This window comes from Pan paniscus, chromosome 13, assembly GCF_029289425.2.
Source record: "Pan paniscus chromosome 13, NHGRI_mPanPan1-v2.0_pri, whole genome shotgun sequence".
In the NCBI taxonomy this organism is placed as follows: domain Eukaryota; kingdom Metazoa; phylum Chordata; class Mammalia; order Primates; family Hominidae; genus Pan; species Pan paniscus.
The window spans coordinates 132,991,696-133,012,454 of record NC_073262.2 but is presented as its reverse complement, the minus strand read 5'-3'; the positions used below and the strand labels follow the sequence as shown (position 1 = coordinate 133,012,454).

The 20,759-nt window shown below is 37.2% G+C and overlaps 1 protein-coding gene across 8 annotated transcripts in view; it reads right to left on the bottom strand.

The window, feature by feature from the left end:
* Positions 1 to 20,759, bottom strand: part of SP140L (SP140 nuclear body protein like) — an 83,044-nt gene that overhangs the window by 22,971 nt on the left and 39,314 nt on the right. For 5 of the 8 annotated variants that reach the window (XM_055109196.2, XM_003821853.5, XM_057301532.2 and 2 more), the window contains 3 exons: positions 18,698 to 18,781; positions 9,486 to 9,545; positions 8,805 to 8,858 (listed from right to left, as the gene is read on the bottom strand). In XM_055109196.2, the coding sequence (XP_054965171.1) occupies positions 8,805 to 8,858; positions 9,486 to 9,545; positions 18,698 to 18,781 (198 nt within the window). Of the gene's footprint in view, positions 1 to 8,804; positions 8,859 to 9,485; positions 9,603 to 18,697; positions 18,782 to 20,759 lie in introns of all 8 variants that reach the window. The other 3 variants (XM_063595601.1, XM_063595603.1, XM_063595602.1) reach the window with 2 other exon arrangements.

Sequence of the window (20,759 nt, the reverse complement as noted above, 5' to 3'; positions counted from 1 at the left end):
CTGAGTGAAATAAATCTCACAATAAAGAGAACACGCTGTAAAACCTTATTTATATAAAGTTTTTAAAAAACCCAAATTAAGTTATCATGGAAAAACAAAGAGTAGTGATTGCCCTGATAGGTAGTGGGTGGAGATATACCAGAAAGGACATAAGGAACCTTTCCAGGGTGATGATCATGTTCTGTATCTTGATAAAGATTTCGATGGTGCAGAAAAGTGTGGTTGTAAGAACTCATCCAATGGTACTCTTAATACTTGTGCATTTCATTGTAAATTTTATCTTAAAAAAAGAATGCATGCAGAAGTATTTGAGGGGGAAGGGTACTGATGTCTGCAACCCTGAAATGTTTCAAACTTGACCATGAGTTATTGAGTGGATAAAAAAATGTATATATGGATAGTGACATGGTTTGTCTGTGTCCCTACTCAAATCTCGTCCTGAATTGTAGCTCCCTTATTTTCATGTGGGAGGGACCCAGTGGGAGATAAAATTGAATCAGGGGGGCAGTTTCCCCTGTACTGTTCTCATGGTAGTGAACAAGTCTCATGAGATCTGATGGTTTTATAAAGGAAACCCCTTTCACTTGTTTTTCACTCTGTCTTTGCCTGCTGCCATGTAAGACGTGCCTTTCACCTTCTGCCATGATTGTGAAGCCTCCCCAGTCACATGGTACTGTGAGTTAATTAAACCTGTATTCTTTTTCCTTATAAATTACCCAGTCTTGGGTATGTTTTTATCAGCAGTGTAAAAATGGGCTAATACAGATAGAAAAGCGATAAAGCAGGAATGATACAATGTTAATTGTGAATCTGTGTGAAAGTATATTGATGTTTAGTATATAATTCTCCCAAGTCTTCTGCATGCTTGAAATTTTCATGATTAAAAATTGGGGAAAAAAGCTTTTAGAGAGAAAGGACAGAATATTTACCAAAAAGTTATAGTTACAATAAAAGAATGATTTTTATTAGCCATACCATAGATTCCAGAAGACAATGTAGTAATCACTTTACTACACTGAGAATAAATAAATATCAACCTAAAATTTTTAACCTAGCTAAAAATTTCTATCAAAAGAAAGACAAATTTGTACATACAGCACTTAGAGAATTTACCACTTAGAGATCACTCACTAGAAAAACTAAAGAATTCACTTCAGCTAGACAAAAAGTGAAACCAAAGAAAAAGAACAATGGTGAGTATATAAAATGATTTAAAAAATTGATTTAAGTAAATCTCAACTGTAAAAATAATAGTTTCAAAATTTATAGTTAAAAATTAAATATTAAATAATAATAGCCAAATGGTAGAGATGGGTTATTCAATTTGTAGTGAAACCATTACAAGATCCTTGTCATCTCTGGGGTTTGGGGCATGATTAATAAGATTACGGAAATTTTGTCTTTAATTTCCAAACCAGCAGGGGGAAAAGGGAGAATATAGAATTTTATATCAATCCATCAGAAATCAGGAAAGAGACACACAAAAAAACACAAATTAAGAATGGTCAACACTACCACAGAAGATACAGGTCCATATACATCTGGAATCATAATAAATGAAAACAAATAAAAATTCATTAAAAAGCTAAGATTATCAGATAAAATTGCAAAAGCTAAGTGCTGTTACAAGAGACATAAAACAAAGCTGCACAAGATGGCCTAACATAAATTGAGTGAAAAATATGAAAAAAAAGTTTGTATAACAACATTAGCACTTGGTAAAAGAGATTTTAAGGCAAAAGCACCAATATGGATAAAGCAGAATGCTGTATAATGATAAAAGAAAAGAAATCCACTAAGAAGTTATAAAGTCATTAATGGTCTCAACATATTTAAAGAAAATGAACAAAATAAGGAGGAATTGGCAAATATACAACCTTGTGTGAGAATTTAAGAAGTTTCTATACAAATTTGATGGAGGAAATAAATTACTATGAACCCATATTTAAACAACAAAGTTTTGCTTTATAAAGATATGCATGGAGTGAAGCCAGAGCCTAACAAATAGTTCAAATGTACATTATTCTCAAGTGGCATAGAACATTTACAAATAATGACCACACATTAGGATGCAAAGGAACATTCAACACATTTTAAATAATTGGCGAAGTCAATTCATATTGTTTTCCACATATCTACTTTCCACTCCTGATCAACTAACAGAATACCTCCAAGACTGCAGACATCGATATTTCCAGAGAAAAACCACAGTTCATAACCTCTCTTACACCTGACATGGCCACCAGTTTAAGATCTGACCACTAAGATGAGAGCAGAATATTGTGGGAGGAGGGGAGTTCTGGAGAAAACTTCTCGCAAAAGTAATAGGCCTCTGGGGAAGATAATTTTGCTCTTCACCCTTTCTCCTTCTGACTGCCTAGAACATGGACATTGTGGCTGGAGCTTAGCAGGCACCTTGGACAATGATGTAATCTTGACAGTAGCTGAGCTGCAAGATAGAAGAATCTTCAAAATGCACGGGTCTGAAATAGCCAAAACAATTCTGAAAAACAAAACTGGAGGTCTTACACTACCTGATTTCAGGATTTGTAAAACTGTAGTAATCAAGATGGTGTATTGGCATAAGAATAGACATACAGATAAATGGAACAGAAAAAAAGTCAAGTAATAGACCTAAACATATATGGCCAACTGACTTTCAACAAGGACGTCAAAGTAACTAATTCAATGCAGAAAGGATACTTTTTTCAACAAATTATGATGGAATGATTGAGTATCCACATGCAAAAAAAGAAAAGAAATCAATCTTTAGCTCAAACTATATGCAAAAACTAACTCAAAATGGGTTATAGATCTCAATAAGCGCTAACACCAAAAACTTGAAGAAAACATAGGTTCTTGAGTTAGGAAAAGATTCCTTAAATAGGACCTCAAAATCACAGATTATAAAGGAAAAAATGGTAAATGTAGACTTTATAAAAAAATTAAAGTTTTACTAACACTATCAAGTATTGGTGAGTATGTGGAGCAATGAGAAGCTTCACACATTACTGGTGGGAATGCAAGAGGGCATAATCATTTTGAAAAACATTTTGGCAGAGTCGTAAAATACTGAACATACATGTATGTTCATATGACCCAATAGCACCACTCCTGGGCATTCACTCCCCAAAATAAAACATGCCCAACCCAAAGATTTGTGTTCAGATGTTCCTGTCAGCTTTATTTGTAATAGCTGAAACTGGAAACACCTCAATGCCTATCAACAGGTGAATAAACTATCTGTAATGTATTCATATAAAGAAATACTTCTCAGCGATGAAAAATAGAGTAACTATGAACACACACAATAACATGGATGTATCTCAAAAGCATTATGTTAATTGACAGGGGCTAAACATAAGTAAATTCAATACTGTATGAATTCATTTATATGAAACTCCAGAAACGGCAAAACTAGAGTGATGTAAACAGATCAGCATTTAAAAAAAACAACCTGGGTTGGTGAGTTGTACATGCCTGTATTCCCATTTACTCTGGAATCTGAGGCATGAGGATCACTTGAGCTCAGGAGTTTGAGGCCATCCTGGACAACGTAGTGAGGCCTCATTTCTTAAAAGACAAACGAACAGAAAACAGATCAGCTGTTGTCAAGAATCAGAGACAGCTGAGAAGAACACAAGTGGACTTTGGGGTGATGGAAATGATACATATCATGATAGTGGAGGTATTTATATAACTGCACACATTTGTTAAAACAAATTCAGTTATACCTTAAGGTGATGAATTTGTTTTATATATAGCTCTATAAAGCAGATAAGAAAAATGAAAATGTGGAACTTTTACATAAAGAAAATCCTATTGTTGGTGCCCTTATCAAAGATTACTTGAACATACATTCATGAGTTTATTTCTGGGTTCCCTATTCTATTCCATTGGTTTATGTGTGTTTTTATGCCAGCACTGTTTTGATTACTCTTGCTTTGTAATATAGTTTAAAATCATACGGTGTGATGCCTCCAGGTTTGTTCCTTTTTTTCAAGATTACTTTTAGTATTTGGGTCTTTATGGTTCTATACAAATTTTAGGATTCCTTTTTCCTATTTCTGTGAAAAACGTCATTGAAATTTTGATAGAGATTTCATTGACTATCCAGATCACTTTGGATGGTATGAACATTTTAGCAATAATCTTCCAGTTTATGAACAGGATATGTCTTTCCATTTATTTGCATCTTTTTCAATTTCTTTCATCAGTGTCATCGTTGTCAGTGTGCAAATATTTCACCTCTGGTTAAATTTGTTCCCATTTTATTCTTTTTGTTGCTATTGTAAACGGGATTATTTTCTTAATTTCTTTTTGGATAGTTCATTGTTAGTGTGTAGAAACACAACTGATCTTTAAATCTTGCAACTTTACTGAATTCATTTATTAGTTCCAACAGTTTTTTGGTGGAGTCTATAGGGTTTTCTACGTAGAAGATAATGTCACCTGGAAACAGAGACATTTTAACTTCTTTCCAATTTGGATGACTTTTTTTTCTTGCCTAATTGCTCTGACTAGGACTTCCAGCAGTGTGATAAATACAAATGTCAAGAAGGGGCACTTAATCTTGACAAGGGTGCCAAGAATAAATAATGGAGAAAGGATAGCCTCTTCAATAAATGGTGCTAAGAAAACTGAATATCCACAAGCAAAATAATGAAATTAGATATTTGGCTTGCATCATATACAACAATTAACTCCAAATAGATTAAAGGCTTAAATGTCAAACATGAAACCATAAAATTCAAAGAAGAAAACAGGGAAAAACTCCTCGATTTTGGTCTGGGCAATTATTTTTTAGATAAGACACCAGAAACACAGGCAACAAAAGCAGAAATAAGCAAGTGGAACTGCATCAAACTAAAAGATTTGTACAGCAAAGGAAATAATTTTAAAAATGAAAAGGCAACCTACGGAATAGGAGAAAATATTTGCAAACCATGTATTTGATAAGGGTTATTGCCCAGAATATATAAGGAACTCACATAACTCAATAGCAAAAAACAAAACAAAATCATGTCATAACCTAATTTAAAAATGGGCAAAGGATCTGAATAAACTTTTTCCCAAAGAAGACACATAAATAGCCAATGGGTTATTAAAAAGCACTCAATATCACTAACCATCCATGAGAGAAATGTAACTCAAAACTATAATGAAATATCACCTCACACCTATTAGGAAAGCTATTATCAAAAAGGCAAGAGATAACAAGTATAGGTGAGGGTGTGGAAAAAGGAACCCCTGTATGCTGTAAGTGGGAATGTAAATTGGTACAGCCATTACGGAAAAGAGTATGCAAGTTTCTCAAAAAATTAAAAATAGAAAAACATGCCATTCAGAAATCTAATTTGGGGGTATGTATCCAAAGGAAATGAAACCAAAGAGATATCTGCACCCCCATGTTCATTGCAGCATAATTCACAGTAGTTAAGACATAGAAACAACCTAAGTCTCCATCAACAGATGAATGGATAAAGAAATGTGATAAGACACAGATCTGTGTATATTGGAAAATATATATAAAATCATGTTTCAAATCAAGAAGAAAAAATTATTGGGGTTATATCTCTTAATTATCATCTCACATCATACACCAATAAATGAATTCTATGTGTGTTATAGATTTAAACATTAAAAAGTATTTCAAATATTCTATAAGCAAGTAAAAATGTTTTCAAATTATGAGGAGGATAATATATTTGTAAATTGCACACAAAACCTGGAAACCATAAACGAAAAGACTGACAGATTTGATCAGATAAAAATTTCAGACATCTTTGGGATAAAACATATAGGTATATCTTAGAAATATTGCACGTTTGGTTTCAGAACACTGCAATGAAGTGAATATTGCAATAAAGCAAGACATAATTTTTTTGGTTTCCCAGTGCATATGAAAATTATGTTTACACTATACTGTAGTCTGTTAAGTATGCAATAGCATTATGTCTTAAAAAATCAATGGGCATACCTTAATTAAAAATACTTTATAGCTCAAAAAATGCTCACAATCATTTGACCCTTCAGAAAATCATAATTTCTTTGCTGGTAAAGGGTCTTGCCTGGGTGTGGATGGCTGCTGACTGAACATGGTGGTGGTTGATAAATGTTGAGGTGGCTGTGACAATTTCTTAAAATAAGACAGTAAAGAAGTTTGCTGTGTTGATGGACTTCACGAAAGATTTCTCTGTAACATGTAAAGCTATTGATAGCATTTTACCACAGTAGATTCTCTCAAAACCTGTTGCTGCTTTATCAACTAATATATTCTAGATCCTTTGTTGTCATTTCAACAATGTTCACAGCATCTTTCGCAGGAGCAGATTCCATCTCAAGAAACCACTTTCTTTAATCATCCATAATAAACAACTCCTTATCCACTCAGTTTTATCATGAGATCACAGCGATTCAGTCACATCATCAGGCTCCACATCTTTTTTTTTTTTTTGAGATATAGTCTTACTCTATTGCCCAGGCTGGAGTGCAGTGGTGCAACCTCTGCTCAGTGCAACCTCTGCCTCCCGGGTTCAAGCGATTCTCCTGCCTCAGCCTCCTAACTAACTGGGACTACAAGCACAAGCCACCAGGCCCAGCTAATTTTTGTATTTTTAGTAGAGACAGGGTTTCACCATATTGGCCAGGCTGGTCTTGAATTCCTGATGTCAGGTGATCTGCCCGCCTTGGCCTCCCAAAGTGCTGGGATTACAGGTGGGAACCACTGCAACCTCCACTTCTAATTCTAGTTTTCTTGATATTTCCATCACATCTACAGTGACTTCCTCCACTGAAGTCTCAAACCCATCAAAGTCATCAATAAAGGTTGTAATCAACTTCTTCCAAATTCCTGCTAATGTTGATATTTTGACCTCCTCTCATGAATCATGAATGTTCTTAATCGCAATGTGAAATGGTGACTCCTTTCCAGAAGGTTTCCAATTGACTTTGCCCAGATTCATCAGAGGAATCACTACGTATAAAGACAGCTATAGCATTACAACATGTATTTCTTAAATATTAAGACTCGCTAGTTGAAATTACTCTTTGACTCATGGGCTTGCTGAATGGATGTTGTGTTAGCAGGCATGGAAATAGCATTAGTCACCTTGTACACCTCCATCAGAGCTCCTGTATGACTACGTGCACTGTCAATGAACAGTGATATTTTGAAAAGAGTCTTTTTTTCTGAGGAATATGTCTCAATGGTGGGTTTAAAATATTCAGTAAACCATGCTGTAAACAGATATGCTCTCATCTGGGCTTTATTCCAATTATAGAGCACAGGCAGAGTAGATTTAGAATAATTCTTAAGGGCCCTAGGACTTTCAGAATGGTAAATGAGCATTGCCTTCAAGAGAAAGTCACCTGCTCCATTAGCCTCTAACAAGAGACTCATCCTGTCCTGTGGAGCTTTGAATCCAGGCATTGACTTTTCCTCTCTAGCTATGACAGTTCTAGATAGAATCTTCTTTCAATGGAAGGCTGTTTAGTCTACACTGTAAATCTGTTGTTTAGTGTTGCCAACTCTATCAATGACCTTAGCTAGAGCTTCTGGACAACCTGCTGTAGCTTCTACATCAGCATTTGCTGCTTCACCTTGCCCTTTAATGTTATGAAACAGCTTCTTTCCTTCAACCTCATGAACCAACCGCTGTTACCTTCAGACTTTTCTTATGAAGCTTTCTACATCTCACAGCCTTCAGAGAAGTGAAGAGAGTTAAGACCTTACTCTGGATTAGGCTTTGGCTTAAGGGAATGTTGTGGCTGATTTGATCTTTCATCCAGACCACTCAAACTTTCTCCACATCAGCAATAAGACTGTTCTGCTTTATCATTAAAGTGTTCACTGGAGTAGCACTTTTAATTTCCTTCAAGAACTTTTCCTTTGATTCATAACTTGGCCAATTATTTTCTGCAAAAGGCCTAGTTTTCAGCCTATGTCAACTTTTGACATAGCTTCCTCACTAAACTTCATCATTTCTAGATTTTTATTTAAAGTGAGTACATGTGACTCTTTCTTTAACTTGAGCACTTACAGGCCATTGTAGGGTTATTAATTGACTTAATTTCCATTTTTTCATCTGGGATTTTCCTATCCACTATTTAAAATTCTTCCAACCTCTTTCCACTGCGCAATCTCAAAGACACCCCAACACTTTCAGGAATATGTGATAGCCACATGCCACTGCCAAGTACTAAAATCTATATTACTCTTAATTGCTGCCATAACAAATTACCACAAATTTAGTGGTTTAAAACAACACAAATATATTGTCTTCCAGTTATGTCAGTGAGAAGTGTGACACGGGTCTTACTGCCTAAAGTCAAGGTGTAGGCCTTCATTCCTTTCTGGGGGCCGGAAAGGACAAACTATTTCCTTGTTTTTTCAGCTTCTAGAGGTCACCCACATTCCTTGGTTCCCTCTTCCATCTTCAAAGCCTGCAACATTACATATTTCTGACAATTCTTCCATAGTCACATCTTCCTTTCTCCACAGCCAGGAAAAGTTCTCCACTCTTTAAAGCCTACAAGATTAGATTGGGCCCACCCCATAACCCAGGATCATCTCCCCATTTCAAGGTCTCTAACTTAATTGTATCTGTAAAGTCCCGTTTGCCATGTAAGATAGCAGATTACAGGTCCAGGGATTAGGAGGTAGACATCTTAGGGAGGTCATCCTTCTGTCTACCACAGTATTACAAATAATAACAGAAATAGTAACAATGACAAAATTAAAACTCTGGCATTAACAACGTATTTGTAACATCAAAAGCAAATAAATTCTTATTTATTCTTACTTCTTTTCCTCTTGGGTTTTCCCAAAGTGGAGTTGTTTGCAATATCCACAGTATCTAGAAAATAACAAGTGGTGGTGAGGAAACAGAAATTAATAAATAAAAGTTATAGATTTTAGGACAATGTATACTACAGAAGGCTTGAGTTTATAAAGATGTTTGGATACTCATTTCTCTCCTTCTTCTAGAGGAACCAAAAACACACCGAACTGAGAACTAGGAGTCTAGGATGGGCCCTGGGTCTTCTATCAAAAATACATGTTGGGCTAAGAGTAGAGCTGCAGTCTTCCCCCCTGACAATTAATACCAGGACTAGTTGTCTTTTGGGTGAGGCCTTTCTAGGGTGTAGCAAAATGACACTATTATCTACTAGCAGAAGTTCACTGGGTTATCTTGGGTTCCATGGAATATTGAGTGTGACTTAGCATATTAATGCAATAAACAGGATAACTGCCACTTTAAAGAGCACCATTCTATGACGTCACCCATACATAATCAACAGAGCCCATCTTGATAAGTAAAACTTTATAATGATCTCTTGCCTCTCTGCAGTTCCCCAAAGGCTTGGGTGAGGCAAATGCACAGAACAGGATTCTGGGCGGACTGGAGCACCTGCCTCCACTCTTCCCAGGATCTGTGGGGCCCACGGAGCCACCCCATCCCACAGCCCTCAGGCAGCCTTACCCATTTTGCCACATGCTTGGTCACTTTCCTTCCTTGCTTCTGGGCTTTCTGGCACCTCTCCTGAGAAACACATGACATAGGAACACTTCTCATTTTCACATGCTGGTCGCTCTGCTCCTGGGGCAAAACTGTGATTTATGAACTTTTAATTTGCCCCAATAACTCTCTTTTCTGCACCCTGGTTGCTGCTCTCTTCTCTACTTTTTCCTCCGAAATCTTCTTTCACTTCTCCTCCCTATATTTGACTCTTCCTTTAAGTCTCCCTTTTTGTCCTCTTTTGTCTTTTTTTCATTATCAGAACTGTTTCTGTTTTTAATATTTTTAAGTCATAATTACTTGGTACATCACATCATAGCAAGCTAGAAGCAAGCTCTTCTGATTCTCCTTCTTTGGTCATTTGGTAATTTTCTAGTTCACCAGATACTAATGAGAAACAAAAAAGTTATTTTATTTTTATTTTTGTATTTTATTATCTTCCAGTTATGTCAGTGAGAAGTGTGACGCGGGTCTCACTGCCTAAAGTCATTATGTTAGTAGGCCTTTATTCCTTTCTGGGGTCTGGAGAGGACAACCTATTTCCTTGTCTTTTCAGCTTCTAGAGGTCACACACATTCCTTGGGTGGCCTCTAGACAGTGACCAGAGAAGAGTTCCCAGTGCTGTGATGCCGCACACTAATATTCTGAGCCAAGGTGAAGTGCTCTCTGGAAAAAAATATACCCACTCCAATAATCACGCCTGACACATAACAGCCATGCTCTCCCCATGTTTTGCACCTCCTTCTCCTTTTCTTTACTTTTATTTTTCTACTTGTAGTCCTGAGAGTAAAACAGAAAAAATTAAAAAGCTCTTATCATTCCAGAAAATACTAATGTTCTTTGAAAACAGTAAGAAGTGGCCGGGTGCGGTGGCTCATGCCTGTAATCCCAGCACTTTGGGAGGCTGAGGTGGGCAAATCACTAAGCCAGGAATTCAAGACCAGCCTGGCCAACAGGGTGAAACTCTGTCTCTACTAAAAATACAAAAATTAGCTGGGCGTGGTGGCATGCGCCTGTAATCCCAGCTACTTGGGAGGCTGAGGCAGGAGAATCACTTGAACCCAGGAGGCAGAGGCTGCAGTGAGTGAGCCAAGATTGTGCCACTGCACTCCAGTCTGGGTGACAGAGAGAGAGAGACTCAGTCTCAAAAACAAGAAAACAAACAACCAAAAAGAAAGTAGTAAGAAGTAACTGTTTCAGCTTGTCCTAATTGGCCATTGATTACTTATATCACTAACCATTTCTGAGAGCTAGCCTATCAGTGGCAGTTCTACACATCTGAAGGCCAGCCAATCAGCAGCAGCCCCCTCCAGAAAGCCCATGTTGATGGCTAAATGCTAAACTATTCATACACTCCTGTTTCTGAAAGTCTGTAGTGCCTGAACTATGTTTCCTAAAACTCTATATAAAATCAGAAGTTTCCTTATTTGTACATACTCCAGCTGGTACACATGGTCTGAACCTCCAAGCTCACACTGAACCCAGGCTGAATCCTGAAGCCCCAGGCTCCAGGCCAGCCCTTACAGATGCAGTCTCCAGCCTGCCCCAGCACTACTTCAGCCTCAGTGAAGCCAGACTACTACCAGTGGCTCTGGCCTTCAGTCTCATCCCAGTACCAAGCTGCCTCTCATGCACTGGTCTTCAGGCTCACTGAAGTGCCTGAAGAGGGCTGCACCAGTGGTGTAGATCCCTGCAGACTCTGGCTCAAGGCCTGCCCCAGCATAGACCTGCCCACTGATTATCCTAAGCACCTTCAGCAGCAAGCCTTTCTTTGGTCTATGCAAGATGTACTTCCTAGAATTTCTAAGTAGGGTGAAAGGCTTTCCCAGACAAAGCCAATCTACAAAGGCTGAAATAAGTCCTTACTTCCTTAAATGCACAGATATAAATGCAAGGTAATAAGAAATGTGAAAAGCCAAAGAGACATAACACCATCAAAAGGACACAATAATCTCCTCATAGCTCACCCCAAAGCAATGAAGATAACAAACTGCTTCACAAAGAATTTACAATGATTGTTTTAAGGAATCTCAGCAAACTTCAAGAATATACCAAGAAACAATTCACTGAAATCAGGAAGACAATAAATGACCAAAATGAGAAATTTAGCAGAGATTGAAATTATTTTTAAAAAGAAACAGAAATTCTGGAGCTGAAAAATACAACGAATAAAATGAAAAAATGCAACAAAGAGCATCAATATCAGAATTAATCATGTAGAAGAAAGAATTTGAACTCAGACAGGTTGTCTGAAAATACAGCTGGAGAAGGAAAAAGAAAAAAGAATGAAAAGTAATAAGGAACACTTACAGGATTTATGAGACTGTGAAAAGAGCAAATGTTTGAGTTGCAGAAATTCATAGAGGAGAAGAGAAAGACAAAGGGATAGAAAGATTATTTAAAGAGATAATAGCATAAAACTTTGCAAATCTGATGAAAAACATAAATCTTCAGGTACTGGAAGGTCAAAAGATTCAATCTAAACAAGAATACACCAACATGAGCTGTCAAGATTCAAGAACTTAGAGAGGATCCTGAAAGCAGCAAGAGAACAGAAGCAAATAACATATACGGGAGTTTCAATAAAGATAGCAATGAACTTTTTTGGCAAAAACCTTACACACCAGGAGACAGTGAAATGACATATTAAAGGTGCTGAAGAAAAAAACTGCCCACCAAAATACTGTATCTGGCAAAGGTGTCCTTCAGAAATGAAGGAGAGGTAAAGACTTTTCTAGGCAAACAAAAGCTAAGAAAGTTCATTACCACTAGACCTGCTTTACAAGACTAAAGGGAATTATTTAAGCTGAAAGAAGAAGATGCTAACTAATAAAATAAAAACACAAGAAAATACAAAATTCACTGTTAAAATAAGTCCACAGTCAAAATACAGTATATGCTAATACTGTAATGGTGGTGTGTAAACCACTTACATCTCTAGTATAAAAGTTAAAAGACAAAACTTAAAAATAATAATACCTACAATATATTTATTTTTGAGATGGAGTCTCTCTCTCTGTTGCCAGGCTGGCGTGCAGTGGTGTGATCTCAGCTCACAGCAACCTCCAGCTCCCTGGTTCAAGCGATTCTCCTGCCTCAGCCTCCCCAGTAGCTGGGGTTACAGGCACGTGCCACCATGCCCAGCTAATTTTTGTATTTCTCATAGAGATGGTGTTTTATCATGTTGGCCAGGATGGCCTCGTGATCCGCCCACCTTAACCTCCCAAAGTGCTGGGATTACAGTCATGAGCCACCGCACCCAGCCTAGCTACAATAATTTGTTAAGGAACACACAATATAAAAAGATGTAAATTGTGATATAAAAAATTTAATATGAGACTGGGTGCAGTGGCTCACACCTGTAATTTCAGCACTTTGGGAAGCTGAGGTGGGAGGATCATTGAAGCCCAGGAGTTCAAGACCACTCTGGTCAACACAGTGATACACTGTCTCTACAAATAATTTTTAAAATTAGCCAGGTGTGGTGGCACGCACCTGTGGTCTCAGCTACTTGGACGGCTGAGGCAGGAGGGTAGCCTGAGCCTAGGAGGTCAAGGCTACAGTGAGACATAATAATGCCCCTGCACTCCAGCCTGGGTGACAGACAGAGTGAGACTCTGTCTCAAAAAAAAAAAAAAAAAAAAGAAAAGAAAAGAAAATGAGAGGTTAGAGTAAAATACAGAGTTTTTGTAGGCTATCAGCTTAAAACAGCCTATTATAACTGTAAGATATTTTTTGTAAGCTTCATGTTAACCACAAAGCAAAAACCTATAGTATTTACACAAAAGCTAAAGAGGAGTCAAAGCATACCACTAGAGGAAATCACTTAATCACAAACGAAGGAAGAGAGAAAGAAAGGAATAAAGAATCTACAAAGCAGGCTGGGCATGGTGGCTCACGCCTGTAATCCTAGCACTTTGGGAGGCCGAGGTGGACAGATTGCCTCAGGAGTTCAAGACCAGCCTGGGTAACATGGTGAAACCCCATCTCACCTAAAATACAAAAAATTAGCCAGGCTTGGTGGCATGCGCCTGTAGTCCCAGCTACTCAGGAGGCTGAGGCAGGAGAATTGCTTGAATCCGGAGGCAAAGGTTGCAGTGAGCCAAGATCACACCACTGCAATCTAGCCTGGGTGACAGAGTGAGACTCCGTCTCCAAAGATAATAATAATAATAATAATAATAATAATAATCCAAAAACAACTAATAAAATGGTTGTAGTAGGTACTTGCCTAGGAATAATTATGTTAAGTATAAATAGTTATATTATATTAAGTATGGATTAAATTCTCCAATCAAAAGACAGAGTGGCTGAACGAATAATAATAAAAAAACCCTCAAGTATCTATGGCCTACAAGACACTCACTTCACTTTTAAGGATACACATAAACTAAAAATGACAAGATAGAAGAGAATATTCCATGCAAATGCAAACCAAAGAAAGAAGGAGTAGCTATACTTATATCAGATGAGATAAATTCAAATTGAATACTAAAACAAGACAAAGAAGATCATTATATAATGATGAAGGAGTCAATTTGTTAAGATGACATAATAATTGCACACTAATATATATGCACCCAACATCTGAGCAACCAAATATATATTAAATAAATATTAATAGATTTGTAGGTGAGACAGACTGTAATACAATAATAGTAAAAGACTTTTATACCCTACTTTCAGCACTGGATAGATCATTAAGACAGAAAATGCACAAAGACAAATAAAATGTAAACTATATTTTATACCAAATAGGCCTAACAGCATCATAAAGAACATTCTATTCTACAGGAGTGAAATATACATTCTTCTCACTTGTACATGGAACATTCTCCAAGATAAATCATACATTAGGCTACAAATTTAAAGTCACAAAGGTTGAAATTATATCAGATATCTTTTCTGACCACAATGATATAAAAGTAGAAATCAATAACAAGAAGAGTTTTTTAATTTTGTAAATACGTGGAAATTAAACACACTCTTGAGCAGCCAATAGGCCAATGAATAAATTAAAAGGAAATTTAAAAAAATATTGAGACAAATGAAAATGGAAACACAACATAACAAAACTGATGGGATACAGCAAAAGCAGTTCAAAGAAGAGGAGTTTGTAGCAATAAACACCTACATCAAGAAAGAAGAAAGATCTCAAACAGCCTAATGTTACACCTTAGGAAACTTCAGACAAAAAAGGAAAACTAAAGCCAAGATTAGTAGAAAGAAGGAAATAATAAATATCAGATCAGAAATAAATGAGATAAAGACTGGAAAAACAATGAAAAGATAAACTAAACAGAGTTGGTTTTTGAAAAGGTAAACAAAATTGACAAACATTTAGCTAGACTAAGAAAAAAGAAAGAAGACTCAAATGAATAAAATCAGAAATAAAAGAGAAGACACTGTAATTCATACTACAGACACACAAAGGACCATAAGAGATTGCTATGAACAATTATACACCAAAGAATTGGATAACCTAGAAGAAATGGGTAAATTCCTAGACAGATACAACCTACCAACACAAATATAAAAACCTGAGCAGACCAGTAATGAGTAAGGAGATGTAATCCAGAATTGAATACCACCCATCAAACAAAAGCCCAGGACCAGACGGCTTCACTGCTGAATTCTGCCAAACATTTAAATAATAAATACTGATACTTTTCAAACTCGTCTAAAAAATTGAATAAGGGGACTATTTGTAGGCTTAGTCTATGAAGCCAACATTACCCTGATACCAAAGTAAGGCAAGGACGCTATAAGAAAAGAAAACTACAGGCCAGTATCCCTGATAAACATATATGATATCCCTGATAAACATATGCAAAAAATCCTCAAAAAATACTATCAAATCAAATTCAACAGCACACTCACCATGATCAAGTAAGCTTTATCACTGGGATGCATGGATGGTTCAACACACAAATCTTAAAAGGTCATACGTTGCATTAATAGAATGAAGGACAAAAATTATATGATTATCCCAATAGATGCAGAAAAAGCACTGGACAAAATTCAACTTTTTTCATGATAAAAATTTTCAACAAAATGGTTATAGAAGAAATGTACCTCAGAACACTACCATCTACATATGACAAGCCTACAGCTAACATCATAGTCGTTAGTAAAATGTTGAAAGTTTTCCCTCTAAGATCAGAAACAAGAGTAGGGTGTCCATTCTCGTCACTTCTAGTCAACACACTACTGCAAGTCCTAGACAGAACAATTAGGCAAGAAAAAGAAATAAAAGACATCCAAAGTGGAAAGGAAGAAGTTAAATTGTTCTTAATTGTAGATGACATGATCTTATATAGAGAAAACCCTGAAGACTCTACCAAAAAACTGCTAGAACTAATAAATTTGGTAAAGTTGCAAGATACAAAATCAACATAAAAAAATCTGTTGCATTTCTATACACTAACAATGAACTATCTGAAAAAGGCATCAAGAAAACAATCCAATTTACAATGAAAATACTTAAGAATAAATTTAACCAAGGAGGTGAAATATTTGTACACTGAAAACTCTAAAATGTTGATTAAAAAAATAGAAGAAGAACAAAAAATGGAAAGATACCCCATGTTCATGGATTGGATTAATTAATATTCTTAACATGTTCATACTATCCACAGTGCTCTAAAGATTCAGCACAAATCATATAAAAGTTCCAAAGACATTTTTTTCTGAAATGGAAAAACAATTAAAAATTTGTATAAAAGCACAAGAGACCCCAACTAGCCAAAGCAATTTTAAGCAAGAAGAACAAAGCTGAAAGCATCACACTACCTGACTTCAATATATACTACAAAGCTATAATAATCAAAAGAACATGGTACTTGCATAAAATAGACACATAGACAAATGGAACAAAATAGAGAGCTTGAATCCATGCATTTTTGGTCAACTGATTTTCAACAAAGGTGCCAAGAACACGCAATGGGGAAAGGACAGTCTTTAATAAATGATGTTGGGACAACTGGATCTTCACGTGCAGAAGAATGAAATTAGACCCTATTTCATGCCATATTAAAAAATCAACCCAACATGGATTAAATATTTAAATTTAATACCTGAAGCTGCAAAACTACTGGAAGAAAACAGGGGAAAAGCTCCATGACATTGGTCTGAGCAATTATGTTTTTGGGTATGACACCAAAAACACAATCACAAAAGCAAAAATAAAGAAGTGAGACTACATCAAACTAAAAAGTTTCTGCATGGGCAAGGAAACAATCAGCAGAGTGAAGAGACAACCTACAGAAGGGAGAAAATATTTGCAAACCATACGTCTGATAAGGGCTAATATCTAAAATATGTAAGGAACTCAACCAACTCCATACTAAAAAAAAAAAACAAAAACAAATAAACAGATTATAAAGTGGGCAAAGGATTCAAACAGATATTTCTCAAAGGAACACATACAAATGACCATCAGGTATGTGAAAAAATGCCCAGCATCACAAATCATCAAGAAAATGCAAATTGAAACCACAATGACTATCACCACATACAGGTTAGAATGGCTATTATCAAAAAGACTAAAGATGATAAATGGTGAGGATATGGTGAAAAGGAAACTGTTGTACACTGTTAGTGGAAATGTAAATTAGTACAGCCATTATGGAAAACAGTACGGAGTTTCCTCAAAAAAAGTAAAAATAGAACTACCATATGATCCATCAGTCCCACTGCTGAATATATATCCAAAGGATAAATCAGCACAGATGCTCCTACAGTTATGATGGGGCTACACCTCCATAAACCCAACATAAATTGAAAATCTCATAAGTCAAAAATGCACTTAATACCTCAATAAAGCCATTGTAAAGCTGAAAAATCATAAGCCCTGGATGTCTTGTCCTTATCTGCATTTACACCACACCCTTCCACTCCACATCTGTTCACATTTTCTTGTTGGTCTTTCTATGAGGATTCTGTGTCTGAGTTGCCACCATTTCCTTCAGTCATGGTATTTTTTTTTTCTGTATCTTTCTTTCTGCATAAATTTCCTCATTTGCGTTTTATGTTTCTGCTTTTATTATTAGGTTCCATGGGTATCACAGAGTTAAGAACAAGGCTCTGGCTTAGAATGCCTAGGGGGGTTCTTCCTTGCTCATCTGACCCTAGGCAAACTTCGTAAGTGGTCTGTCCAGATTTCAGTTTCTTATCTGCAAAATGGACAATAAGGAATACAAATCTCCATGGCAGTCAGGAGCATTAAACTCACAATTGCCATAGAATAGATGTTTAATCAAAGTGAGCTGTTAATAACATGGTTATTTTTGTTGTCCTTTATGCCTTTTTCACTCTTTCTTTAATTTCCCCTCCTTCCTTCTCTCTCTATCTCTCAATACCTATATCCTCTCCACATCTGCACCACTTCCTCTCTGAGTCTCTCTACATGAGTGCCTTTCTCTTTGAATATTCCTGCTCTTGAACAACATCCCCACATTTAAATGGGTCCCCTCTTCTGCCATCACCAATTATCTCCTGTGATATAATAAGAAATATATATTTCAGTCTTCATCCCCTGCTCCTGGCCAGAGCTCCTAAAACCCTTGAAACATCCTAAGTGATGAAAGTCAAAAGAGCACTTCCTGTTATGCATAAAAACCCCATTTCAACCAAACCTGAGTTTATGTTAATAAGGTGACTTTTGGAAAGCCCTTAAGGATGGGGTACACAATTCTGCAGGGAATTGGAGAACCGGTTGGTGTGGGGAGGTTCTCCACATGTTTGGTATCAAAGGTGTTGAGAATGTGAGTACAGATAAAACAGGAGCTTTTCTTCCCCTAAGGGTCTCCTCTTTGATGTCGACCATGGGCCATGGGCTGTGGTTCTTAACACTTCACAGCTTCATACTGACCTCCCACAGGGACCTTTCTAAATCACAACTACATCTAGGTAGTTAGCATCTGTAAATCTGGCCTACTGACACACTTGGCTCTGGTTTCTTCATGGTTATTGAGCCAATAATGTCTTGTTATGGCCACTTCTCCAGGACCCTGCATCTGATTAGGAGCTCATACAACCCCCTCCTTGACTTCTCCATGGTCCTTCCCTATGTCTTCCCTGTTTCACAATTTCCCCTCAGAACCTTGGGCCCTCACCTCCCTTGTCTCCTTTTCCTCTTAGCAGATGAGAAACCATTTTTATTCTGTCATTTTTACCTTGTTTAAGACTTAGTTTGATGTCAGGCCTCTCTTCCCTTTCTTTTCGATCACTTTCTTGGAAAGACAATTTGTCTTGGATTGCTGAAGAGTGGGAGAGAGAAGAAAGCAATTAAAGATCTGCGAGAACCAGGGACAACACCTGGAAATTGGCTTTTAGGAATTTTCAGCATTAGGCTGACTCAGAAGTCAGAGGGTTACACATGACTTAAACTTCTCCTATCGTCTTCTGGGACAGAGAAGAGATGACCTCAACAATGAGCTTTTATGGGTCCTACACAGAAAGGGGATACTCAAGATTTAAGGATAAAGGAGTAATGGAAACATAGTGAGCTGTGTTACCCGCAAAATTGTCAGATGGCAGGGTAGGCATACATCAAGTGTTAAGGAAGAAACAGAGGGATTCCCTGGAAGGATGGTCTCAGGTCCTAGAGAGATTCCATTATAAAAGAGAAAACTGGCCAGGTGCAGTGGCTCACGCTTGTAATCGTAGAATTGTGGGATGGTGACGCAGGAGCATCACCTGAACCTAGGATTTCGAGACCAGCCTAGACCACATAGCAAGACCTTGTGTCTGAAAAAAAAATTAGCAAAATCAGCCTGATGTGGTTGTGTGCACCTGTGGTCCCAGCTACTCAGAAGGCTGAAGCGGGAGAACTGCTTGAGTCCAGGAAGTCAAGGTTGTAGTGAGCAGAGATAGCTCACTAGCCTGCCATCTAACCTGGGCAACAGAGTGAGACCCTATCTCCAAAAACATGCCTAAATAAAAACTAAAAGAGAAAACCCAAACAGCTTTAAAGATGAGGCTAGAAAACAGGAGAACGTTGGCTTAATTGGGTCAGGGAGGATGAACAGTTCCCAGATAAACATAACAGAGGACACAGGGGCAGCCTGTGTGGACTTCAGCATCTCCCTGAGGGTGGGTAGGCTGCTGTGCTGGGTGGGGCGGTGGGCAGTGCTGCCCCAGGCAGGTGACAGTGAGCCTCAGTGCAGGTCACCCAAGCATAAGGAGTGCCAGAAACTAACACGTGAGTTGTGGGCACTGGGGCTAGGAAGGGAATCCCTGCAGTCCATGCAGAGGAACAGAGCCCCTGAGAATGTGGGCAGTAAATGTAACACTATTCCCTTCATCCCCGCAGCCTGGACCATCCTGCTTACAAACATAACATTGACTCGAAATTTGTGCCCAGATATGTGATTTCCTTTTATTCACTTTCTGACTTGAATGACTTGTTACAAAAATTATTTTATTTTTAATCTAGATATTGTTAGTATTAACACAAATCAATAAGCCAAAACATATATAGCTGCCTAAACTTTTTTCCTTGTTTATAAACCTGTAGTATTTCTTTATTGCCTAGTAAATAAACTTCAAATTCCTTAGCTTTCAATTCCAGACCGTTCACCATCTTCCTCCAATTGATCTCTCTTAAGTCAGCTCCTATACTGCTTCTCACTCTGGGATTTAGCCAAATCCAGTTTGTCCTGTTTTGCAGACATGCTTTCACTCTTTCCAGTCCCCATAGCATCCACCCTCTTCAGGGCATGTCCCTGTTTTTCTTGTGATGTCTCTATCTCTTATTTGGAGAACTGGGTTGAGATCAAACTGTGAGGAGAATAAAAGTTTTCCAGGCAAGTAAAACAAAATAGAGGGCACCTTCTTTACTGTGTACCGTTATAATAGTATAAATTATGCCTTCTCAGGAAAAAAGTCAAGAATCAAAACTTTAGTTTGGTATAGCACCAATACCAAACTTTAGTTTGGTATAGTCCCTGTCTGAGCAATCAGTTTTGTGATTATTTGATTAATGTTTCTTTTATCCCTTGTGGGTAAAGGGTTAACAAAACTATTTATCCTTCACTAAAGGCGAACTTGACCCAGGGTTAATTTTCTTGTTCATTATTCTAGAAACCTAATAAAGGTAGCATTTTCCTGGTTTTACTGGGCAAACTCTGGGCTTAGAAATGACCCATGACTGTTTGCCTGAAACTATACACGAACTATAAATACCTGTAGGGAAAGAATAATTGTGGTCTTCCTTCAACCGATAACTCTTATAAC